General features: G+C 34.1%; 1 protein-coding gene across 4 annotated transcripts; it reads right to left on the bottom strand.

The window, feature by feature from the left end:
• Positions 1-1,350: 1,350 nt before the first annotated feature.
• Positions 1,351-27,126, bottom strand: LOC117108678 (phospholipase DDHD1-like). 4 transcript variants are annotated; one of them, XM_033250776.1, is made up of 13 exons: positions 26,463-27,126; positions 25,789-25,956; positions 25,097-25,225; positions 20,756-20,903; positions 13,685-13,913; positions 12,897-13,162; positions 12,011-12,089; positions 11,190-11,339; positions 10,104-10,305; positions 9,736-9,858; positions 7,404-7,571; positions 6,585-6,806; positions 1,351-4,714 (listed from the first exon to the last, which is right to left on the bottom strand). In XM_033250776.1, the coding sequence occupies exons 1-12, from the start codon at positions 26,956-26,958 to the stop codon at positions 6,628-6,630; spliced, it is 2,337 nt and encodes a 778-aa protein (XP_033106667.1). In that variant the 5' UTR covers positions 26,959-27,126; the 3' UTR covers positions 1,351-4,714; positions 6,585-6,627. The 4 variants fall into 4 exon arrangements, with proteins under 4 accessions (XP_033106667.1, XP_033106666.1, XP_033106665.1 ...); XM_033250775.1 differs by having other exon boundaries at positions 6,595-6,806; XM_033250774.1 differs by having other exon boundaries at positions 6,632-6,806.
• Positions 27,127-27,712: the final 586 nt, after the last annotated feature.

Here is a 27,712-nt window from a genome sequence, read left to right as displayed (position 1 = left end):
ACTTTATAAGACGTCTTAACGAAAGAGGAAATAGATCTATTCTAAATTATGAGTACGGTGGTTTTCTGCGCTATTAATATTAAGATATTATTAAACCATTAAATCAAATGATCTGATTATATAACGTGCAACATACAGGATTCCAACAATATTTGATAATCACGTAATGTCTCTCCACAGAAATAAATAGATAAATAGAAAAATAGAAAAATTATATTTTAAGATAAGAAAATGAAGAGTAAATACATATAAATAATGTATTGTATATAAATTACCGTAAACCACATACCTATAGTAACACCCAGTGCATTACTGGAATGCCAAAACGTCATAGGCATACAATGTTAATACGGTTTCTTGATACTGTAGACCTATATTCTCACCTATAACATGAGACTTAAAATACTAGCAAATTACGATTAAAAAACAGTGGGGTCGTCTTATACACGCAACACATACACATTTTATACGTCTTATGTGTGAATTGTTCGTAACACTCAAATTTACTGAAATGAAACTATTAAGAATGAAATGCAATTTTCAATGCAGGGAAATAGGTTTTAATGCACAATTGAATGCCTATATGGTATTGTTTGGATGATCAGCCCTACATTTGCCTCTGTTTTTAGCCAGCTAGATGTAGTATCAAGACCGTAAAGAGCAGCAAAAAGTAGAAATTCTGACGATGGGGGGTTGTCTTAAGACCAACTCAGACAGCGTCGTACGACGCAGCCCGACGAGATTTGTATGGGTACCAGCAAACTGCTGGGGACTAACCTGCGACGGACCGTTTGTCCCGTCCAGGAGGAGTACAACTCTCATCCGCTTCACACTACAGAAATTGGGGATAGGCTCCAGCCCTGTGAGTCCCTAGTGGCTCGGAAAGGATTAAGTTTGTTTTTTTTATTTTTTGTGACAACACTAGTTCGCGATATGCCATCAATATAATATAAATATCATACATCCTCATTTTAAGCATTTGAACGGCAAGACTGGATCTCAGAAAAGATATCTATAAATTATTATTATGTGGTATGTGCAAGTATTAACACAAGACAATTTAAAGTACTGTATCCAGGGGGCTTTTGTTTCCCTCTGGCTGTCGTTTGCAAATACAAAAGCCAAAGTGAAATACTGTCAATAGAAAACATAAGCCAATAGGTATTTATATCCAAAAAACACTTCATTCCATTTCAGTTATTTGTCTCAATTAAAAATCATAAAATTAAAGCAAAGTTAAATGAGACTGGCTTGCCAAAAGAGATTCAAGACCTCTGTCGAGTGGGTGGCCAAGATAATAAAATAATAACATTAACCAATAATAATAATAACAATAATTAGTTCTTCAACTCGTGTTTATTAATGATTCATTTTATTTTCAAAAAATGCAACAAAACAGTATCAACACAATCACTTTGGAATAGAATAAACCAAATTTCATAGGCCTACTTCTGAAATCCTTTCTGTTGGACTTATATATAATCTGGTACTTATTACAGGCCTAATACGGAGTATATTCTTGCATGTAAAAAACCAGTTTAATTTAGGTATAATTCACACAACTGCACATAATATAACAGTTACACTATATTGGTATCCTTAATAATCATCAGTGTGTTTGACTATAATAATTATGCTTGAAAAACTTTCCCTAAACTTTTTTACATTCAATTTTTGCTTCTTTTATCAAATGTTCCTGTTTCAAAAAATTATCCTAATTTCGTAATTTTCTGTTGTTCTGTTACTCACATAGACGAACGTAGTAATGTGATATACAGGTGTACAATCATGGAACATCATAATTAAGCCTAGTTACATTAGAGCAATGGTTTTTTATATTTATTTTTTATACTCTTAATAAATTTGTATTTTTATTGGTGTCTGTTCCAGTAATGCGGCTATATAACGCCAAAAATAATTTTTGGTTTCACAGTATTGTTTATAAACAATGTGCCATATGACTGCTAAATACTGAACTAGTTTTCCATTTGACTGGTTCCTATGGCAAACAGATATCTAACTTGTATACATGCGCTACAATCAGCACGAACATAACAATTGGTAGTAAGTGACAATTTCAGGGCTTGCCTTTACAGAATCTTTAAAAAAAAAATAATTAAAAATACAAGCAAGCTTATTGTTGCCAATTATTGTTAGCTAATTGCTAATTTTTATGCATTCATCATTTTTGTTTATTTTTATTTAAAAAATAGATTTTCAGTCACTACTGAATTATCATTAGACACACTTTAATGTAATAATTGTCATATAACTTGTCTTTAGCTTTAATACAAAATATTTCACACAATTGAAACACATGGAAATACTTTATCCTATCATAAGAATCCATGCGATAAAAAAATTTACATTATATTTAATAATAATACTGCACGTTTCATGAATTAAAATACTAAATACTGCTAAAAACATTAAAATAGGATGCCTTTCTATTTGGATGGCTATATTGACTTGAACAAAAAAAGGTATAAATATTGCAAATTTAAAGAGGTGACATTCGTACCATATATTCTTTTATAATTTAATTTCATGCTATGTATCCACCAAATCAACAGCGACATTGTTAACCGCCATTTAATGTGGTAAACCCACAAGAAACAACATAAAAATCATATGCATGGTTTATCGTAATGTTTCAAATAAATTTGTATAGTGTATACATGTTATATACAATTACAAAATACAGATATTGATTGATATATATTGATATTAATATATCTTGTGATTTTGCATAGAAAATATCAGAATTAATCAACAGATTGTTATCAGCACAAGTCAATTGTCTGCAACAAACACAAACTAATAATACGATCCTTTTACAATTTTCAATACAGAAACAGTATCCAGTTACTGCAATTACTCATAAACTAATAAACATTATTAAGGAAGTCGTGATTGGTTAGTGATGCATATATAATATGTAAATTATGTAATACACAAAAATTTGTTATATATAAATATAAGTATTAATGATACATACAAATAAACAATCTGGCATAGGCCTAAGTTATATTTATTACAATAAGCTAAATTTATCTTTAAATGAACTAAACAAACACAATATTTTTAGCATCTTCACATTCTTGTTTCCACAGGCATTCAGTTGACAACTTAATATTGCACACCAATAATAGGAAAAGCTATAAAACCTAAAACATATTTCATATACCACAGCGTCATAATGAACCTTTGTGCTTAGACTTGCCACAAGTCTCTAATTTCTTGATTTTTCGTAGTATTAGCACACTTCGGAAAGCGCCACCAGCGTTAGTTTATGTCGAGAAACTTTTTTGATACGAATTAGAAATCCAAGAAAAAGTATACTATGAAACGCCAAGCAAATAGGTAATATGGAACGCCGTTGGTTTTTACTGCTTAAGACAAAATTTAGGGACTGGAACCCAGTCTACTTTCTGCTAAGCCCTGTCCCTGATATTGATGCTTAGGTCCCACAAAACAGTGTAAACCACAACGCAAATTTATGTAAACATGAGTGTTTGGGGCTTGCGTGTATTCATTTGTTAAATTTCATCTTTGGAGAAAAAACATCAAGAGCTCATGCTACACAGATCATTGTATTATGGTCTACACGGGAAACATACCAATAAATGGTAAGTACCAATATTGCCTATTTTACAATAAAATTAATATCAAAATAATAGTTTATAATAAATATACAGTAGCATCTTCTTATAGCATTAAAATGCTACAAGAATATCCCTGTACTTCATATCACTACAGTAAGTTATTTTTCGGTAAGAACTTCGCGTTTATGATTCGAGAATAGTTAATGTCACAAAACGTGATGGGGTCATGAAAGGTGGCAAAATGTAACAAACACAAAAATTCAACAACAAAGATCGAGAAAAAAATGGAATTATATAACAAATCTTGTATGTAATGTTCAGAACGTAATTCTATTTGATATACACAACTTTATATTGTCGCAAGGTGACAAATGTTTCCACAATATGTTAGGTGTCTTCTTAACTATTAGTCATTCCCTTCATGGGTGGTTGTCTGTATTTTTTATTTTTAAATAAAGATTTGTCAGTAAACAAAAATCTAGTTCATTTCACATTTCATATGTTATAACATGCAAGATTCTACCCGTAGAGATAGTTTATTTCACATTTCATATGTTATAACATGCAAGATTCTACCCGTAGAGCTTCACCACATAGTTTATTTAACACAACATGTGAAAACTCGTATGATGAATTTTATTATATCCCACAGTAGTTAGGAATTACTGTTAAATATTTAGACTATTTTAATACTAAACAGCTGCAATATCTAATACTCTGTCCACACTATCAAATTTATGTTACAAAAATACTTGAGATCAGCCCAAATATAGGCGTAATATGACATCATCATACCCAAATATGGACAAACCACAGATATTCTTAAAAGAATACTTGAGAGGGTGGACAGACTATTGCTCTCTTACTTTTAACTGAGTTGCTGATGATATAATCCTCTTAAAACAGCGAAAAACTAACTTTTTTTTTGTTTCTGGTTGAAAGTTAATAACTTATTTGATTCATTTAAATGAGCTATTCAAATTTTTAATTGAATTTTTGAGGTATTTTAAAAATTCTTCTGGCAAAAAATGCATCATAAAACTGTCTTGAAGAGGTCCTCACTGCATCCCTTTGTCTCTATCAAAACATTTTTTTTTGTACACTACATCCTGCAAAAACTAAAAACAATTTACAACAAATACTTTTATTCTTTAACAATAATAAATACATTACATTATGCATCTATGAAAAAATAAAGTACTTTCTAATTGGTTAGCTGCATTTGATTATTAGGACCCTTCCTTTAGGACGCCTCTATTAAAGGGACATCCCTATAACTTTTATGGCTGCTGAGCGAGGGAAAATATATCTTTTAGAAATACAGTGAACACTATTCAGGGGAAATCCCTATTAAACAATTTCTTGGCTCTGAATGTATTTTAATAGTGATTCTACTGTATCTTTTTAAAACCACTTAGCTATAATAGCTTCAATCATGGCAAAAATTATGCTCTAATGGCTACCCTATTTGAAATTGCATTTGAATAGAACATTAATTTCTGCAAACATAATTACTACTTTAAATTAGTACAGAATTTTGATATCACAGGCACAGCCTCCTGAGAATAATATGCTAATGAGGTTCATCCTGTATCGACTAAGAAAGCATTGCAGCCTAATTATTAGTGTTGCTAAACACTAGAACCATGAAATGCTATTAGAAGGATACTTGTGATCGACTCTGGCAAAACCAGCCGTTTGTAGGTAAAATTCAAAATTGAGTTTTTGGTATTTTTAGATTCTGCAACAAGTCTTCTTTAGAACAGTGTTTATTTAGATGGAAAGTGGTTGATATCAGCCATGAAGGTTTTGAGAAAACAGCTTCCAAAGACCCCAAAATCAATAGATTATTATTGAGATTTTTATTCAAAAAATATTTTTAATGTTAGATAGATTTGGTGATTGATAAAATGCAAAAACATGAAGATGGTCACAATTCTGATTTGTGTACATTTTTGTTGCTTGCGGGAAATTAGAAATTGCGACAGATGGTTTTGTCAGAGCCAGTCACATTTGATAAGTAATTACTTACAAGAATGCAGCAAAGCCGTAGACGTGTAGCGCACAAAAAAGGGACTGCCAAAGATTTGAGGATTCTGTTCATTATCCATTCTTATGAATAAACATCAGCAATTCTGTGTTATTTCTATTTTTGTATTTTACCAAAAATCTTGAAAATCTAGTGTCAGCAATTTTTTTTTTTTTTTTGCAAGAATATGATCTTTCCCCAAACGAGAGTTCAAAAATACATTTATGATGGTTCAAAAGGCCACGTTTTAAACTTGAAGCAATAATTGTTAATTTTAGCTCCATTGTAACCAGTGGCGAATTCAAGGGGGAGCCCAGCTGGCCTACCCCACCAACCCCACTCCGTAAATTTTTAAAAATTATAACAAAATAGAGAATAAAAAAAAATTATATTCAAATTTAAGCATGAGAGTGCCATTTCTGGCCATCCATTGGTGCCATAATCATAATTTTTCTAACCTCAGCCCCAACCAGGGTGGGGCTGGGGTTGGTCAACCCTCTACCTGTGATAATCCTTCCCTGAGCCCCCTCTATAACGAATTCCTGGATCCGCCACTGGTTACCACTTTGCCAACCACACTGTATGGATTGAGTACTGGTTGGCAAAAACCCTACAATTGGGCCTAGGCCCTGTAGTTAAAAAAAAAATTAATAACACCCAACCTTGATTTTCAGAGCATTGTGATTGAGCAACACAACAAATTTTCTGGCCTAAACTTCAAATTCATTGAAATGAAAATAGTGATTTTCAGTTTCGAATAGCATCCTAGCTTGAAAAACCGACTGTATGAATTAGTACTCATGAACTGAGCAGAATTAATTACCTAAGGTCAGTTTTTATTTATTCTCCTCTACTTGCAATTCAAATCCCATATTAGTTTGCAAGGTTAGAGGATCATAGCTGGGGCACAATCCAATGTTGGTTTGTTTTAGTGATAATTGAGCCATTACCATAACATACAATTAAAGCTTGTGAATGAAGAGTTTCCGATGCTCACTTGCTCATAGCTTTTAGTTCCTCCTTGGTTCGTAAGTAACCTGGATACAGATGGTAGAGTACAAAGAGGGCGACGTCAAGTGACCCCCAGTAGGATGTGTGCGATGTCAAAGCTGAGATATAACCATTGCTAAAGTTACTTTCTTTCAACTCAAAATCAAGTCGATGCTCAAGTTCTGTTATAAAGAGAGAAAATTTTAGGTATTTCGATAATATAATCATAATAATGCCAAAGATTTATATGGCAGCAATTCCAAATCAATGATCAAAGTTGCTGAGCGTCATCATCCATTCTTGGTCGCTGGATAACATATGACAAACCAACCCCCGACCTCAAGGTTTAGCATCCAACAGGGTCGGCCAGAATTTTTCAAACTAGATGTGTATAAGAGACAGATATATTCAGAATAGATAAGTGAGAGTGCTGATTTCAACATATGCTTTGAAATTTTAAAATTTAGTGGCAAAATGGGGGGGGGGGCCCCTACTGGATCCGCCCCTGTCCAAGACACAACCAATGCACCAACCACTTTTCTATGATGCTCTGTCCACACTATAAATAACATTTTCTGTGAAAAATATCTTTGAGTTGCCCAGGTACTGTACCCATGTACTGTACCCATATAACACCCTTTTGTTCACAGATTTATCTAGGCGCTTTACATAAAAGCCCTTACTATGGTGTAAAATTCGTCATCCCTGTATTTCTATGTCTAAGTTTCATGGCCAATCTAGTCAAAGTTCAATCAAATTCCATTATAGGTTTGACATACCAACATGATCAAACTCGTGAGTATCATCCTCAGGTGTTTCTACTATAGGTGGTGGGGGTTCCATGTTTTCGATCCTCATCAACACTTTCTCCAGGTCTTCTAAAGCTTCTCTCTCTGCAGGCTTCTCATCAGGTTTCGACCATCTAGCCATGATGCTGCCAAAACCACCTGAGGAGATTTTGGATTTTATCAAGCAACAATTATAAGCAGTAAACATAAGCAAAACTCACTCATACATCCTTTGCTGTACCTGTGGTAGACCCAAGCATATGGTATATAGCAGGAATTCATATTCAATTTGCTTTGATATATAAAAATAATGACACAGATCCCCACCTGGTAGTGTATTCAATAAGGACCTTTCCAGTGTGTCAATCAATATTAACAATTAACCAATCAGAACATTTATTTAATAGGCAGGCCAGGAAAACAAATAGGGAGGTTCAATGATTATATAAGGAGGAGCTAGCTCGCATGAGGTGATTTTTAACCACACCCTCGATACACCACTGGGAAGGGACACTGATGGGACTGAACTGATAGTTGGAGATGAGATAAAGTGAGATTGATGGATTAATGGAAGTTAGATTATTCAAACTTGATAGCATATTGCAATGAGTAAGAGGTGGTGAAAGTGGTGGGGTAAGAGGAATATATGGAGTTTAACTAGATTATTGTATAAGTTGGGAGGACGTAGATGAGGCAGGAAAGAACCATTCAATAGTTTGAGAGATATCCTATGATAAAAAAAAAAAACTACCATCCACTTGTATAAAAAATCATTAAAAATGATGATTAAATGCTTCATTTATATGCTGAAACGTTTCAGCTCCAACACAACATTTTGCATTAGATCCCACCGAGCACTTAGATGCCCCTGGACCTCTGATTCTCACAAAACCAAGCTGAGTCCTGATATGGGCCTGATACTGAGTTGGAGAGGTGCTGGATGAAGGTTTAAGTGTATAAATGCATGTTCTCTTGTTCACATTTATAGTATAATCGGAGGATGTATGTGAAGCAGAGGAAGATTTAGGCCGGGTTAATAGAAAGTATATATTAATAAGTTGGAATCTGTGGATGAGATGGGGTAATATTAGAAAAGACTAGGATATGGAGGTTCTACTCTTCTTGACAAAATGCATAAAGTGGCTATGATGAGTGCAGGACTTTGGGTTGAATAGAAATTCAATAGTAATTTTAATGGCTGGGAGGTGGTGTATGGTTCAAAGGGGATTGCCACTCCTCACATCAAGTTTGTTTAGCATTCCAGCACACACCGGTAACCATTTATACTCCTGGGTACAGGGAGACAAATGCTAAACACTTCCATTATTTCTACTATTATTGATAGAATAAGTAAGAGAATGTGTCTATGATGAGTGCAGGACTTTAGGTTGAATAGAAATTCTACCATCAAATGTGATGGTAATTTTAATGGCTGGGAGGTGGTGTATGGTTCAAAGGGGATTGCCACTCCTCACATCAAGTTTGTTTTGCCATTCTAGCACATACCGGTAACCATTTATACTCCTGGGTACAGGGAGACAAACGCTAAACACTTCCATTATTTCTACTATTATTGATAGAATAAGTAAGAGAATGTGGCTATGATCAGTGCAGGACTTTAGGTTGAATAGAAATTCTACCATCAAATGTGATGGTATACTCCTGGGTACAGGGAGACAAATGCTAAACACTTCCATTATTTCTACTATTATTGATAGAATAAGTAAGAGAATGTGTCTATGATGAGTGCAGGACTTTAGGTTGAATAGAAATTCTACCATCAAATGTGATGGTAATTTTAATGGCTGGGAGGTGGTGTATGGTTCAAAGGGGATTGCCACTCCTCACATCAAGTTTGTTTTGCCATTCCAGCACATACCGGTAACCATTTATACTCCTGGGTACAGGGAGACAAACGCTAAACACTTCCATTATTTCTACTATTATTGATAGAATAAGTAAGAGAATGTGGTTAGATCAGTGCAGGACTTTAGGTTGAATAGAAATTCTACCATCAAATGTGATGGTAATTTTAATGGCTGGGAGGTGGTGTATGGTTCAAAGGGGATTGCCACTCCTCACCTCAAGTTTGTTTTGCCATTCCAGCACATACCGGTAATAATTTATACTCCTGGGTACAGGGAGACAAATGCTAAACGCTTCCACTATTTCTACTATTATTGATAGAATAACTAAGAGAATGTGGCTATGATGAGTGTTAAGATTGTGGGTTGAATGGAGATACAACAATTTTATGGGTTGGAGGTGGTATATGAAGTGGAGTGAGATTGATTGGCAAATGAATGTTCCATGAGAGTCTCACCTGATAATGTGTCCGACAATTGAGATGAGAGTGAGTAGGAAGTGGAAGATGAGGCGGGAGGAGATTGAGGGGCCAGCGGAGGTTCCATTGATGTCTCGCATCGGCCATCCAATGATGAAGCCTCTAAGAAATGATGTACAAATGATTGATTACCATGATGTTTTTATGAACTAAAATCCAAACAAATAGTGTACAAAATTGCTACTCATATGAAAATAAGCCTACACCAAAAAAAAAAGTAAACAATTTTAATTATCATTATTATTACCAATTACCATAATATTAGAGATACAATTTAGTGCATTTATACTAATAAACAAAGTTAAAAGAAAAAAATATGAAAAAAAAATGTAAAAATTAACAAACACCTGAAGATGAGCTTCTACGAGAAGAAGTGTCTGACATATTTGACTTTGGTGACATCTCTTTTCCGCCATTCTTGAGAACTTTTGGGTACACTTTAGCTTGAATCTGATCATAGGGCACTTGCTTGGAACTTTCCCAGCGGTGGATTTGTAGAGGCATAATGGTGGTGTAGTGCTTTAACAGGAGGGGTTCAATCCGGTAGGCCTGGAAAATTTATATAAATTCCAGTTACATCTAACATGTTACCACTTTGTGTAGATGGAGTCTTACTGATATTGATAATCAAATCATTTATATTTCTCTGAATACAAGGTGGTCTGGTAGATAGCTACTGGACTTAACAGAAAAATAGTACAAAATATCAACCAGAGAGCCAAACAACAAAGAATTATTATATATTACTTATATTACTTGACACTGAAATGTTAATCAATATGTGTACATACAATCTATATATATTTTCAGAAATTTTTAATTGAATTTATTACAGTTGCTTTTGGATAATCATTGAATTAAATTTCTAGTAAAACTGTCATCCGACAACCAGCTTTTATAACCAGCTACCGTAAGTTGATTCTATGGGACCAAACGAATCTTGTAAAATATATTACATACAGCAAATATCTTGTTTGCGAAAATTAATTTATCATTGTCAAAATTACTTCAGCTTGCTCAAAGTACTTGATGAACCATGACCTCAGTTGATGTATGAATCACTTAAGCCCTGACAAGACTATGAAATTTTATTTCATACATACATACATGTAACATACATGTGACATGCCTAAATATGGTCATGATGACATCACTTCATGACCATATATAGGTACATCATGACTATATATGGGTACATCGTGACTATATATGGCACATCATGACTATATATGGGCACATCATGACTATATATATGGGCATATTATGACTATATATGGGCACATCATGACTATATGGGCACATCATGACTATATATGGGCATATCATGACTATACTGTATATGGCACATCATGACTATATATGGGCATACAACAATTTTTATATTAAGAAAATTTGATAGTGTGAACAGACCATTAGATGAGGAAAGCACTCACCACAGGATCTGATGGATGGTAAATGTTGAAGAGACGTTTACAGGCTCCGTGCGGTAAGATGTGGTCGATTGACCCATTCCCATGAGGGCGTATACCCCGCATTCCAAGAAACACTGACAGAGGTGACCCGACACAGAACAAATTCTCAACCTTTGAAAGTCAAACAACATACAATAATTACCAAGTGATTCAATCAATACATATGGATCAATAATTTGTTTACTGATTAAACACTTAAATGTACATCAATCAATTTATTATTCTAACGTGAGAGTTCTAGTGCCAAAATTCATCCTTCTATGATAAAAATGAGAGTATCCTTAGTGAAGCAGCCAATCAACAACTGAATTGTTACAATCTGCGTCCCACTGAGAACATATTTCATTGTTTTAAATTATCAAATCATTTTTTTATTGATCGCTTGAGTGTCTTTCTACATATAATCAAGAGAATGTACCTTACAACAAGATTAAGAAATGAGAATCAAATATAGAACACAATTGTACTCTGATACAGCCAATCCTGCCCTGTGCGATATTTGTTGGACCAAGCGGCCAGTTTGTTTTGTTTAGATACACATTCAAGCATTTTGTCTCAATCATTACTGGCTGACAATCATATGATAGTGGGTTCACCTCCATACTGTCCATATTTCCTTACTTGCACAACTGGATTGTCTTTTATCTCTCATTCTTTCCCACAAATATAAACTGGTATCTGAACAGGGCAAGACTATTATCCTTCAGGGGGTGATGAATATTGTCAAGAAGAAAAAGTTGATTACAGGTAGAACAAAATGCTCTCAATCCGCAAAGTGTTACCTTAAATATGAGCTTAGGAGCATTCTCATAAGCTGCAATCTGATTGGTTGCAAGGAGCTTTTCTTCAAGTTCCACAACCCTAGGAAGTACAGAAAAGAATAACCCATGTTTAGTTAAAAAAAAGAGCCTGTAAATCACAGATGACCTTTAACTATCAACTAAAAATTCATCAGCAGATTTAATCATGTTTAGTCAGGGAATTGTATGCATAAGTTAGAAGAGTTGACCAGGCTTACTTTAAGCCCTGGTGTGAAAGCTGATAGTAGGTCTGTATGCAAGTTGATTGATGTGCACTAAGGTTTCCTTGTATGCATACAGAAGACAATACCAAACTCAATTAATATGTATCACTTAGTTTTGTAGTTGAAGATACAAATAAAATATTTATGAAATGAACTTTGAGAAATGCCAATGCCATAACGTCCCACTAAACATTGTATTCTAGCACAGATATTAGGCTTCATAAATCTTGGTTGAATGACTTATTAACATCATTCTTCCCGTGAACACAATTTTCTCCTAGTGGATGACATACAGTATTAACATTCTAAATATCTGGCTTTATCCATCATTCCATGCATGTTAGAAATGTGAATATTGAAAGATGGATATCTTTGATTACCACTGATACCCACAATTACATCTGGACAAGCTTGCTGGTTATAATTTTTCTATGTGTGACTACCTTTTCAGGTTACAAGACAGCACACTGAAGCGGCAGGTGTTGAATATTAACTGTATGTTTACTTGAAGCACGCCCTCTAGGAATCAGTGTGTTACACGTAGCTCACAAAGTATGTCGGTAAATATCAATAAAGAATCCTAGTAATCTACACAGTTTTACTGGCCTTTCATTAATCTACAGCAAGTTCTCAATTGTCCTTACCTTTTCCTAGCTTTGGCTAATTTAACAGCAAGTTCCTTGTGTGCCGGTCCAACAGTTTCTAAATCGGGGTGCTGGCCTTGCTCATGTGACAGATATTGGTCGTACAAGTGAATCGGGTTCCACCCTGTTAATATGTCATACGTAATCACAGACCCAAGGGAATGAGCAAAGATCGAAACTTTTCCATTGTTTGCTTCGAACCATGGATTTCGATGGCAGAATAGATTGTACAGTCTATTGAGCTCCTCCTGAAGTTTCTTAAGTATCTGTATATAAAAACAAGGGAATTTAACAGAGATTTTTAGACAGGCAAAACGTAGTGGCGTAACAGAGAATTTGAGGCCCCTGGATGAAACTTTGTCCAGACTAAAAAACTGTTGTATGCCCATATATAGTCATGATGTGCCTATATATGGTCATGATGTGATGTCATCATGACCATATTTAGGCATGTCACATATTTTTGTCAAATAAAAATTTGATAATCTGGACAGGGTTTAAGGATTCTTCTTGGGTCCTACTGCCAGATGTTTTTGAAATTTGAATACTGTATTTTGATTATTTTTTACATGTCATTCTCTTTAAGGGGGCCCTGTCCGGCCAATTTGGGAACCATGGTCCAGGCAAAAAATTAATTTCCCAGGTCTGTACACATCCGGAGCCCATGGCTTTAGCCTGTAAGAGTTCACACTTGTGTTACCACTGAATCATAGCACTGTTTTCAGCTTACTGGCAAAACATGTTTACCGTATTCTGTGTGTTGAGATGATAAGGTGAATCAAACTTACCTCAGATCTGTACAGTGGACTTTGGTAGTAGAGAAGATCTAGACCAGTGCTGTTAAGAACTGCTCGTAAATTCTTCAACCTATTGGGCGTAAGACCATCAATGAGACCTCCGTCCAGGAAAAGAGATGACCTCCATTCTACCGGAAGAAACTCCACCCTATCTGTCGAAACTATACTGGTTAGATCTGGAAATAGCTTCTCTATGATTTTATTGGCTCCTCGTCGTAAACTAAAACAAATGATTTTGACTTGTCAGAAAATTCTGAAATATGGTTTAAATACTTATAGTAAATATCAAATCATTTAAACCAAATTGATTATAATAATCTTTATGAGGAATTTACAGTAGTGTCTGCATTAAAATACAAAACTGGTAACCTTAAACACACTTCCGTTACATAATACTGTATATAGAAACCAAAATAATGTGACACTCAATGAACTATAGAAAATACATACACTGTAGGTATAATCATAACAATTATTAATACAGTATAACCTGGAAAAAGAAAGAATTACTTGACATTTTCTTTACATATAGCAAAATTCAAATACATACCAATCTCTCCAAATCCTACTAAAATTAGAATACAAAATGTTTACTTCTGTGACAGTTGACCTAGTTTAAATATCCTAATACACAACCCAATTCCATCAAATATGCATTTTTACAATTTTTTCTAGAGCACTTGGTCGCAATTTAATCATAACTAAGATATTATACGCCACACGTTAGAGTTTAAAACATACATCAGAATTCCTGCTGCTGCATATTTAATATTTTTAATTTCAAACAGCAGTATTCCATTTTCAAAAGCAACATCTCCGATATTAACACTCCAGGATAAATTATATAAACGATGAATAATAAAAGACAGAGAAATTGTTATATTTCACAACTGTCAATTTTATGATATAATAAACTAGAATTAATATATTAAAGACATTTGTACAAAAATGTTGACATTTTAATGGAATACAGTGATAGGGGTACGCAGATGTACTTCAAACACTGCAATAATAAAATAATAATAATAGCACTAACACGGACTTAAGGGGAATATCTTTTGTGTTATTTTCCCCTTTCCACTTTCTCCGTTGTCTAGTTCTCCTTAAGGTAGGTTTTAGTAATATAATAATAATTATAATAATAATAACAATAATAATAATAATAATAATAATAATAATAATAATAAAAAAAAATAAATAAATAAAAATAATAATAATAATAATAATAATAAGTGTATTGCACATTGCCCTTATGCACTTTAAAATGTCAGTCTTCAAAAGCACAGTGACATATGATGACAAGGTCTATGGGATTCACATTATTATATACAGTAGTTCATTGATAAACCACCGATGGAACAATTACTGTGCTCATCTCCCTGTAGAATATAGTATTGGTATTCAAACCTTTCTGGGTGGAAACAGTGGCAGCAAATGTAAGAGAATAAAATTTTCTCCCGCCAGACACTCCTAATATAACATTCCTGCTGTATGAAACTTGAGGTCATCAGACTAAAAGTATCAATTTGCTGGTACAAGCAAAGATATTGTGATTGCAGTTCATAATTGTAATGTGGTCTGAATTATTTCGATATTTTGTTAACTTGGAGTGGAGTGGAGAATAGCTCAGTGGTTAAGATGCTTGCCTTCTGACCCCAAGGTCCTGGGTTCAATTCCTGTAACAGCAGGAATTTTTCTCACGACTAAAAAAACAGCTTCAGTCCCTAAGCCTCATAAAGATATGACAAAGATATTGTGATTGCAGTTCATAACTTTAATGTGGTCTGAATTATTTCAATATTTTGTTGACTGGAGTGGAGAATAGCTCAGTGGTTAAGATGCTTGCCTTCTGATCCTAAAGTCCTGGGTTCAATTCCTGTCACAGCTGGAATTTTTCTCACCACCAAAATCAACTTCACTCCCAAAGCCTCATAAAGAGATTTAGTTTCTAAAGCATCATTCTCATCCTGTAACTGGCAAGTGTACTTGCTGTTGGATGTGAAGGAAATAAAAAAAAAAAAAAAATTTATTTTGTTTGTTAAGTTTTACCTATTTAAACCATAAAAACTCCCCCACTTCATTCCATCCAGGTGTTTTACTCTGGAAATTGACTGGAGGCCCTAGGGAGCATACAATATGCCGTAGCCAGGATTTTCAAACAGTGCAGGACAATATCAGGGTGGACTAGCTTTACACGTATTGGCAAATAATGTGGAAATTTTCTTAATTTTATGCAAAAATATGAAAAATGTGGACTCGCTTATTTAAAATTTCACCAATTTTAGGCTAAATATGTGGAAATCTGGACCCATTTTTCAAAAGTGAACTCATTTTAAGCATAAAAATGCATAATTTGGACAAATTTTTTAAAATGTGGACCAATTCTATTATGGACCCATTAGAAAAATTGTGTGGGACTGTCCCAACTGTCCCAATAGCTGGCTATGGCATTGGGAGCATATTGATTTGTACCAATCGGATATGTTGGACCTCTTGTCAGCAACTTTCCAGAGCCACCATGGTGCAAACAAAGTAGATAAAGTGCCTTGACAAAAAAGACACACCCGGCCAGTGGCCAGTCTTCAACTTGAACCCTTTAGATTCAACAACTGAAATCCAAATCCAATGCATCACTTGCTTGAATAGATAACAGAAATTGGTGCTCTCCCCAATCACTTTTACAATCGCAGGCCATCAAATATAATTAAGCAATATTATGACGGTCCCTATGGGCTGTGATGTCGTTTGATGAGCCCATGAGGTTTTCGTCATACCTGCACGTATATTTATGCTATTAATAAAGGCAGAGCAGCGTGAAGGTCTGTAGTTCATGGAAGATTATGGAAATCAATAATATCCATCCATTAAATCAGCAATTTCATTAGGTTTATGGTACATGCAACTCATCAACTCAATCCATCTAATTCACTCTGTGGCATATATACTGGGATGGGGGTGGGGAGAGGGAGGGGAGAAGATTAGGAAGAGCTTATGCTCCCAGGTTTCCCCTCACTAGAAATTTGCTGATCAAACCCCTCTCACAGGTTTCATCAGATCTCTCAATTTAAGGAAAGTTTGGGCCAAGAGCACTTGGATGGGTTACTGCTCCCTTGGAATTTATTGGTTAATGAATTGTATTTTTAATACTTATTAATGATGATGGTGTAATTTGGTGTTTTTGAATGTATTTGAATTTTTTATTGTTTGTAATCTTGAATTTTTTTACTACAATAATTTCAGACTGGTTCTGCTTTTTGTATTTTACGATATACCAGAATAAATAATAAATAAATATTGTTTCAGCAAAAGTTTCACTCTAGCTAAAAATCATGTCATATCACCTTATTTTGCAAGCTGCAAATTTCTCTCAATAATTCATTTTGCCTTCCCCCCACCCCAAAAACAACCATTTAGCTTTGTGCCCTCTAATCAGCTAACTCAAATACACCTACATTCAGCATTGAAGAAAATAAAATTATAAATTACGAATGAATGACTAAACTTAAAATCTATCCCATAATTTTGTATTTGTTTATATTAAAAATAGACTAATATGGGGTCAGGGAAAGAGCTGGTTGGATCGTACTGGTTAAAATGATAATATTTAAGATTCCCTTTTAATCTTAAAACTTAATCTCAGCTGCTTATGAAATAGTCCTTATAAAAGACAAAATATTAATTAGGATGTGCTACTGGCCTAATGATAGATTGCTTGTTAAAATGTCGTCAAATAATATCCATCCATTAAATCAGCCATTACATTAGGTTTACATGGAGGAAATAAAGATATTATATTACTAAGTAGTAAATAATAATACAGAAATTTGTACTGCTCCTTTTGTAACAAAACACATGAACAGGTATCATATCCTTATGTTTATCTCTGACTCGATGTAAATATTAACAGGATATTTATGGCTTATTGTCGTCAAATAATATCCATCCATTAAATCAGCCATTACATTAGGTTTACATGGAGAAAATAAAGATGTTATATTACTAAGTAGTATAATAATAATACAGAAATTTGTACTGCTCCTTTTGTAACAAAACACATGAACAGGTATCATATCCTTATGTTTATCTCTGACTCGATGTAAATATTAACAGGATATTTATGGCTTAACTCTTTTTAAAATTATAATAACATGTGCTATATAAATTATATTATATTACATGCTATATTATAAACATATTCTCTTATTTATATACTCTGTAGTAATTATATACAATGCACAAAATTCAAATAAAGTTTTCAATACATTTCAATTCACTATGGAGTGGATACAGTTTACATTCAGTGGCTTAGCATATCGAGGCATTGAATTTCAGATAAGATTGCAGATCAATGGTTAGCGGTAATATAGACAAGACAATCAATAGCGTGTTGTACAATTGACACGGTGAAGACTGGGCCCCGAAGGACCAGATCAAGCATGTTAATTAACATGGAATAGCACTTGCAAAAATGGAAGGCAAAAAGAAACCGCCTACGATTAATACCTCATTAATCATAAATTATGGCATTAAAATAAAATCAAATAATCTATTCCGTATTGGGGATGATTATTGAGGATAATATATTGATGACATGTTGATAATTTCTTATGTTGGTGTGTAAAGAATGCATATTATAATAATATAGTAATAATGATAATTATAATCAATGGATAGATGGATTTATTTGGTCGGAACACCAAGGATAACCCATGAAAGTCTGAAAAAAAATTATTTCCAGTGGCAGTACACCGGGAGACAATCCCCTACTCTTTTCCTAAGAGTGTACTGCCTTCTTTAAAGTGCACATGGCCAATTTACACACGGGATCAACGGCTTAAACGTCTCATCCGAAAGATGGTGCGCTTTTGAAACCTGCCTTTCGGTCCTCCAGCTGAAACAGCTGAAAAACAACAACCGAGAGATCTCAACGGTTCAGCGTGCACACAGTGACTATCACCAGTTTAGCCAACTGAGCTAGCTTCTCTCACAATAAAAAACAAAAGCATAACTACTGTAAATAGATTAAAGCATGAAGATTTTGCAAGAATATATTGTGTAATAATAGTCCAAAGTTCAATACATCAGCTAATCAATTAGCTCTAAGTAAGTTCCGACATTTTATCTAAACTGATGTGTGTCATCTGATGTCGCAAGTGCAGTACAAATATCACAAGTTCACTGTCAACATATGACAGGTATGAATCCATCATTGTACAATTTTCAATTATGATATTTTTTACATGATTTTGCTTTGTTTAGTAAATCCACTAACTGCACATAATTCCTTTTTCACTTAACCAAATGGTTCACTTCTTCTAATGTATAAGCCTGCCTATAATTCTAAGTCATTTTATGAACATTCATTGTTCTCAGATATAGCCACACCACAAAATTTTTATAAAAACACTCCTCCTCCTATTTAAACCATAGTGAAACACCACCTCTTCTTTGGATATAACCATGCCTTAAATCTGAAGGTATCTCCAAAAATACCCCCTTCCTGTCAGGTATAAGGCTACACCATAAAATTCTTTAAAACAATTCTGACCAAAATTCATCACTGGATGCAATAATAATGGTTCATTCTTTTTTTATAAATTTAGAGTGAAAAATCCTTCTGACATAGCTTAAGTTATTCAACACTTAACCTCTTATCAGGCCCCTTAATTTTAATTCAGTGTAATGTTGTACATATCAGCATTGTCATTATTATTAAAATCTACACCTAACATTTACAGTGTAAATTCCTGAACATTCTCTAAATAATGTGCTGAAAGGTATAAATGTTTGAATTACTAAAATATGTTGAAATTGATAGCCGACTCTGGAGATCATGTATTAGAATACAGTATAATCAATTAGTCAAATAAATAAAGGTTAATTCACGACTCTAAAGGTCAAATACTTATAAGCCCCCCAGGACCATCATAACATTCCCTAGAGTAATAGGAACTGTAGAAATTAGCACAGAATTACTCATAGAAAGACATTTTAAGGTTAATACAATCATCAGAAAATGCACTACAAGCAGACATTATTATTATGATTAACAGAGAATTCACTGGAAATGTCATTTATTCTTGGAACTTGCATGCAAAGAACTTTATATTCCTTGGTAGCTGATATAATTCCATTTTTTCTATGATCTATAGAATATAATTCTTGGATCCTAAAATCAACAACAACCTCTAATAGTTGGATTTGTAGAGCGCATCATGCGAAAAAAACTCTATGCGCTTGGTGATTGAGCTCTTTGATTTGGACATTTTGAGAAAAAAGAAAGTTGAAGTTACTGTATTTTATGAAACTAAAAAAACCTACTCCTTAAACTAAGGCATAACGATAATATAATAATGCATACTGTAATAATAATGCTCTTTGTAATAATTTGTATTCCTCCAAAATATATAAATTGAAATACTGTTAAATAATAAAAAGCATCCAGTGTACAGTCCAATATACCTTAAATATAACAATATCATTACTATGATATGATAGATTAACTACTCTTAGATTTTAGTTCTATGACTAAAGCTACGTTCACATCAAGCCCAGATCCGGTCCAGAGCCCGGACAAAAAATTGTGAGTTGCTACGTTTTTTTAACGCTGCGTTCACATCGCGCACGGAACACGGTTACTCGGGTTAAGTCCGTATGCGTTCTATTGGTTCAAACTAAGCAAGCTTGTTGCTGATTGGTCCTAGGAAAAAAAATAACATAAGATTTCACGATACAAATGGTTCTCAGATCAATAGGTCCGGATCCGGAGTCTGGATTGGAAATCGTACGAATTTGATGTGAACAGTCCTTCTTTACCACTAAACCAATTTTTCACGATTTTTTGTCACCGGACCGCTTTGATGTGAACAGCTTTGATGTGAATGTAGCTTAATGCTATAATTAACAATTATATAAATAAATTGTCATTTCTTATAGAGTCTACTACTTACTCTCTGTGCTGAGAATATAAAGATTTTATTATTCCAACTAAAAAGCAACATTAGAATAGATAAGTTTAAAAAATTAGAACTGTTTTAATTAAAGACAAATAGAGTGACTTACTCTGAACAACTGCGTGTAATATTTGATGCCTCCATGGTCTGTCCAACACCATGTACTACTAACACTAGATGTGATATTGGTGGTGGCTTATCCTCTAGCCTTGCCTCCTTAGGGTAGCCTCTTTGCAAACGGTAACCACTGGTAGATGCTGCAAGAAAATAAATTTAAACAGGAATCATCACAACATTGACAACCACTATATAAAAAAACTTTAAAGTGCAAAAATCCACTACAGTTCTGCCCAAGGCGCCACAGATAAAGGAACCAAAATTACCGTAAAAATGCAACCATCCCCACTATATAAAAAAAGTAAGACTTTAAAGCGCACAAATCCACTACAGTTTTGCCCAAGGCGCCACAGATAAAGAAACCAAAATTACCGTAAAAATGCAACCATAAAGTAAAACACCACATGCATCACCACACCATTTACAGGTAATAGACCTTTCCGGAGTGTCAATCAAACTTAACAACTGACCAATCAGAACACGGCTAGAGATACGTGCATGTCTCTCAAACACACGTGCTGTCCCACAAACGCACGTGTTTGCGTATGTTTTAACACTGCCGTCTTATGGGACCTTAGCAACAATATCCAAGGGGCGGAGCTTAGCGGAAAGGTCCATTTGAAGCACAGGCGCTGGCCTACATTTTTTTTGTTTTTTGAGTCACAGTAAGTTGCACACACTACCTAAGTGTGTACAATTAAAGTGGAGTAGCAAAGGGCCTGAGGCCACCGGTTAGCTCATCTTGTGGCTCTACAATCTTGGATGCTTGAGCCACGTAGGGCTCCATATGCGGTACGGGGATGCTGCAGTCACTCTCACGTTTTTGACACCCTAATGATGTTTAAGGCAATAATTTTTATACCTTGTTTTACTAGCCAGCCACATGTCAATAATGATTATTCGGAATAAAAATTGAATAATAATTTTTTCCTCAGAATTAAATATAAGATTTCTCAGTTAAATTACTGAACTGTTTATATCGCCACATCACATTCTATATATTATTATGAAGTGTTCTCAAGCAAGTGCAAGAGTGCACCCTTAATCTGCAAGAAAGCTTGATTCTACAAGCACAACCACCAGTCAAAATATTAAAACTGAAAAATATACCAACAGTAGTGTGTGTGTAAGTGCTTCCTTATGTAAAGAAAGACCTGTGAATATATTCTACATCATTATCACAATTGCATATTTTTAGTATGGTAAACTAATTTGTTACTTTCAATTGTTTAAATCTTAATCTTGTGTCTCACCTTTTGCTTTTGCAATGTGGTATCCTGTTCCTGTTCTGTACAAATGTCATTTGCATATATGTACACGTACAAACTTAACTGACCGATTGATTGATTGATGCCCGTACTTTCACTTTCTAGTACTCAATGAAATCCCACACACACAATTTTTGTTCTCATCATGACTAAAAAAATTCCACTCATGAACCCCATATTGAGACATTATTTTTACATTATTCCACTCATCAACCTCATATTGAGACATTATTTTTACATTATTCCACTCATCAACCTCATATTGAGACATTATTTTTACATTATTCCACTCATCAACCTCATATTGAGACATCATTTTTATATTATTCCACTCATCAACCTTATATTGAGACATTATTTTTACATTATTCCACTCATCAACCTCATATTGAGACATTATTTTTACATTATTCCACTCATCAACCTCATATTGAGACATTATTTTTACATTATTCCACTCATCAACCTCATATTGAGACATTATTTTTACATTATTCCACTCATCAACCTCATATTGAGACATTATTTTTACATTATTCGCTAGCATTTTACTACCAGGCTACTACTATTATAAATATAGGCCTAGGCCTACATAGCCTAGGTACGGTAGGGACACGAAACAAGTTTTGAAGTTGTTTAAATCACGATCAAATTCCAAATTTCGCTGAACGCGTTTAACATTTTGCCATTCACGAGCAGTCAGCCATATGAAAAGGGGAGGAGTTAACTTCCAAACGGAATAAACGGCTCGAACGACAACCTTCCAAACGGCATTTCACAGACGCGTTTGGGAGCTTGTCATATAACAATAGTAAACGTGTTTGACCCGTTTCTGTCGTTGGGGATAATTTATAGATCGCGCCTTAGTCCTTTAGGCTTTTGTCGTTGGAATTCTGATCAACTACTGATCCCCTTCAATAAACCATTAATATTGAAAATTTCAAATTTCAATGAACAGGAATATGAATGTAGTATTAACTACAATGTGTATAGACTTCATCGATGATTATAAAAACAAATATTTTATAATAATCAGAAATGTTCATGTATTATTATACCAGTATTATTATAATTATTATTCAGTGGAAAATCTATTTCAATAAAAAAAAAAACTGAATTGCAAAAAACGGTTGAATTACAAAATACTCATAAAACACAAAATGAGAGGCGTCACTGGTAATGAGATAAGGCAGAAAAGTTTTACAATTCCAATGACAGAATTTAGAATTAAGTAAAATATCACAAAGTTGGAAGAATATTACTATTTCAATCATAAACAAATATAATAGCTAACATGAAAATAATGATGATGAATAAAAATCAACAACAAATAACTTTAAAAGAGGAGTATGATATAGGATTCTATTTATAAGGCATACATTTCATTCATGTGACTTTCTTGTACTGTACATTGTTGACACGAACTAAACAACACTAAAACCACATGACCAAAGATCATAGGCACCTCACATTTCCTGAAGAATCCGACTATAGCAGAAAATTCAGTCTCTGTTGGTTAAATTCTATGTTGAGCTGAAAATCATATGCTAATCAGTCCATTAACAAAAAGAAACACTAACAATGACATCAACTATAATAATGATAATAAGTTTGACTATGATTGATGATGATATTAATGGCAATCAAATGCCTACAGAAGCTGCTGTTGTAGTTATAGTCTGTGTATTCAGAGCTGCTAGGTAGCCATCTAACTATGCTCCTGGGTAGCAGGGGCCAGGGATGTACTGTAGTTATGGTGGGTGGAGGTGGATGGGGGCCACCCAGCCTTGAGCTTTTCCACCCAGTCTAAAGCGAATTTCATGGCCCTCTACCCACCCTTATTAACCCACTGAATCATTTAGAGTTTATTTAAAGTTTACTAATGTTATCATGCACCCACCCTACAAATGTCTACCACCCACCCTGAGTGGTGTATCTAGAAGGCTTAAAATGGGTGGAGCTGATGAGGAGGCGCAGCTAATAAGGAGGTGCGAAGGTGGACTTGGATCAATGATTAAGTGAGAAGCGCTAGGTTGGAAAATAAGGTGACTTTTTACTACTTAAATGTGATTTTTTGGCATCGAATATTCTCAATGAGTGGGGTTGACTGGGGGGGGGTGCACCTCTTATCTGAGATTAATCAGTGGACCTTTTGGTTTATGGAAAACATTCATATAGTATTTATAAATTCCATATCCTATGGAAATTATGAATATTCTTATTAAAACTAAAATGCATCTAATGTTATGGCAAATAAGGGATCACCTTTGGCAATAGAGTACTCTGCTTATTAAATACCATTTGATTACATACAGTTTCTTAATGCAATTGAGGCTGTGTAACCATTGGAAAACGTGACAAGTCTCATGGTTAATTTGCAAGGGTAATTTCATTTTTAAGGGTGTGCTTAATGAAGGGGAATTAAATGATGTAACCTCATAGCATATTTAATATGAATATATAAACTCCATTTAATATGAATTATTAATATCATACAGTACCAGTAATATATAATGTAAAATTAGAAAAAAATTGGAATATTAAATACAATATGAAAGTAATAATAGTTACTAATAATATACAAATCAATATTAGCATAATAATAATGACATTAATAATAAAATGTAGTTAATAAATATACTGTATTTAGAAATAATTTATAGATTATAATTTCGATAATCATCATAATTTCATTCATGAAAGTAAGCTCTAATTTTGTTAGCATAAAGCCTGGTTTCAATGGAACCACTACACTGTTGCTACAGTGTTTTCAGTGCAATTGTGCTGCGTAAAAGTCCCCGACGCAATCGCAAAGGCTCCTCAATTCGACCGACTAATAAGCATTACTGAAGGCTGTCAGCAATAGCATTGTATGGAAACCAAGCTTAAAGACAAAAACTATCAAACAAGAAAATTGTCTTTATGAATACATAAAATTAAATGTCTACAGAATATGAAAGAGAAAAGAATTTTAAGTAGCATGACTCAACGAAACAGACTTAACATAACAGTATTGACGGATACGAATGAACAAAAAAAACAACCAAATATTTTAGTGTGTTTACCTTTAGAGAAACCAAGACTCTGTCCTATGGATCTGGCAAGTCTGGAGCTAGCTGACTCACTGTATAAAAACACATCATTTACAGAGTTCCAATCCACATGGCAATCTTTAAAATGAAGACTGCAAATAACTGTAAAGGAAGAAAAGTATTGTTAGACTACTGTTTGGTAAAAACTGGGGGTTCAGGATTTACATGATAATCAATTTTAATATTGAACAATAAATAATAATATTAAATACATAGTATATAATGATGACCATAAAGAAAATTGGTAAGTCAATTGCAGGTTGATTTAAATAATAGACAACTCTGTTTAAAAAAGTATGAAGATCTAATAGACCGATTTAAAATGGAAATTTAAGTGAACCTCCGTAAACCTTAGCTAGCCCTAAAATCGCGGGTTGAAGACTCTCGTGCATACCTAAACAGGCCGTAGCTATGCAGGGGCCAAGGCCTAACATTTGTCAAAAAATCTCAATATTTGGGGCCAGTATCCTTTGGAGCATTAGCAAACCATTAAGGCAAAATTCTCAAGTTCAATTTCCAATCAATTTGGTATATTTACTGGCAATTATGATGATCAAGGGACAATAATGCAATTTTTAAAAATAATGTTTAAATAATGAAAAAAACAACAATTATAAGTGCTGTCATGAGATAAAGTTTTAAAATAAGTCCTCTAAACATTTCACCTGGCTTTGGTCCTTTACTTGCATCTTGCAATTCAGACATCTGTGATATCTTTTGTCCTCTGAAATGCGAAAGATGCTTGCGTTCTATTTCTCTGACGAGGTCATCGTCCAAGGGTTCAGATGTGTTGCTATAGTACCACACCCCTCGCATCACATGGGCTGGTTCAGCTGGGAAAACATATTTCGACAATTCAAAGAATTAATATAATATAGCATTTTAATACACTGTTTTGAAAAAATTGATTACAACATTGTCTTAAATTGGTATGACATTACAACAAATAATGGATGTAAATAGTTTTTCTAGCTACAGTCGGTGTGTTAATATGGGACAGGTATAGAATAGAATGGTCTATTAGTTCAGGAAATTTCCTCAACGCATGAAAATGATAACTACAGTACAACCCTACTACAGAAGCTCTGTTTCCATTTCAAAAATAGTAAAATGTTGGCTAAAAAACAAAATTTCATAGTGCAAAATATAAGAATTATTATTTATTCGCATGTGTTATTTATTATACAAAAAATGAAATAAAACTGCCTATATTTTTAATCTTAAAGGAAAATATAAAAATACAAAATAAATGTGTAAGTACTGTCCTATCTATATATGCCTACACTATGATGATGGTACTGTAGGCTATCAACACATCAGTTTCATCAATCATATTTACCTGTCCAGTAAATTGTATAACATTTTTTCTCAGTTATATCAACTTCATAAAGTCCACCTCGAACTACAATCCTATCTACCACAGCCTCTCCAAGTTCACCATGAACATATACCTTGCGATATTTAAATTCAAGTTGCAAGGAATCGTATCCGATAAACGGACACCACTTTTTAGTCCTATCATCCCTGTAAAACCATCTGATTTGCTGGGCCGTTAACTCCTTCGTTATCTTCTCTTCTTCTGTGAATGTCCTCTTTTTCTGTCGAGGCGGCGGTGGTCTCGGTGGTGGTATTCTTTTTCCATTTTCTGTTTTCTCTACAAAATCGTGTGTTGTAACTTGGTCTTCCCTAAACTGATGAACTGGGCTAGCCCGGTTACTGCCGTACTGAACATGATGAGGGTACCCTCGGCTCGTTGGACTTGCATACTCACGTTCGTGTTCATCATCATATCCGTAGCTAAGCCTAGGGAGATCACCTGGAGCAGGATAATCCATGATTCCTTTCAGCTTTCTCCAACAACTGCACCTACTTTAATTTCAGAAAATGCTACTCATTTCAAACTGGTAACCACAGGCTCGGATCCTACCTTCCGCGTGGCGCGTTACGGAGTACTCCTGACGTAACATAAATTTTTGCAGAAAGAGAGAGGTGGAGTACGAGAGTATTATTGTTATGAAGCCTATTGAGGGCGATATTTTTTTTTGGATCAATGTACCATAGAGCTGTTTTAAAGCCGTTTCTTCACACATTGATCCTTAAAATATTATTGTGGTCGGATCGTTCCCCTTTTCTGAAGCGGTATAATTATAACAAATGATATAAAGCTGGGGCGGATATAGGGGAATGCAGACGGTGCAATCACACCTCCCTAAATTGTATTAAGAAAAATAATTGTTGTATTATATTGTTGACATGATTATCGGTTTTTAATATGACGACCAATACTAATAGGGGCGTATTCAGTGGGTGGGGCTGTCTCTTATACACATCTAGATGTGGATAAGAGACAGCTACAGTACAACCCTACTACAGAAGCTGTTTCCATTTCAAAAATAGTAAAATGTTGGCTAAAAAACAAAATTTCATAGTGCAAAATATAAGAATTATTATTTATTCGCATGTGTTATTTATTATACAAAAAATGAAATAAAACTGCCTATATTTTTAATCTTAAAGGAAAATATAAAAATACAAAATAAATGTGTAAGTACTGTCCTATCTATATATGCCTACACTATGATGATGGTA

This window comes from Anneissia japonica, unplaced genomic scaffold, assembly GCF_011630105.1.
Source record: "Anneissia japonica isolate Jap-2015-1 unplaced genomic scaffold, ASM1163010v1 scaffold1587_len1432017_cov164, whole genome shotgun sequence".
Taxonomy (NCBI): Eukaryota; Metazoa; Echinodermata; class Crinoidea; order Comatulida; family Comatulidae; genus Anneissia; species Anneissia japonica.
This window is presented reverse-complemented; position numbering and strand designations above follow the sequence as displayed.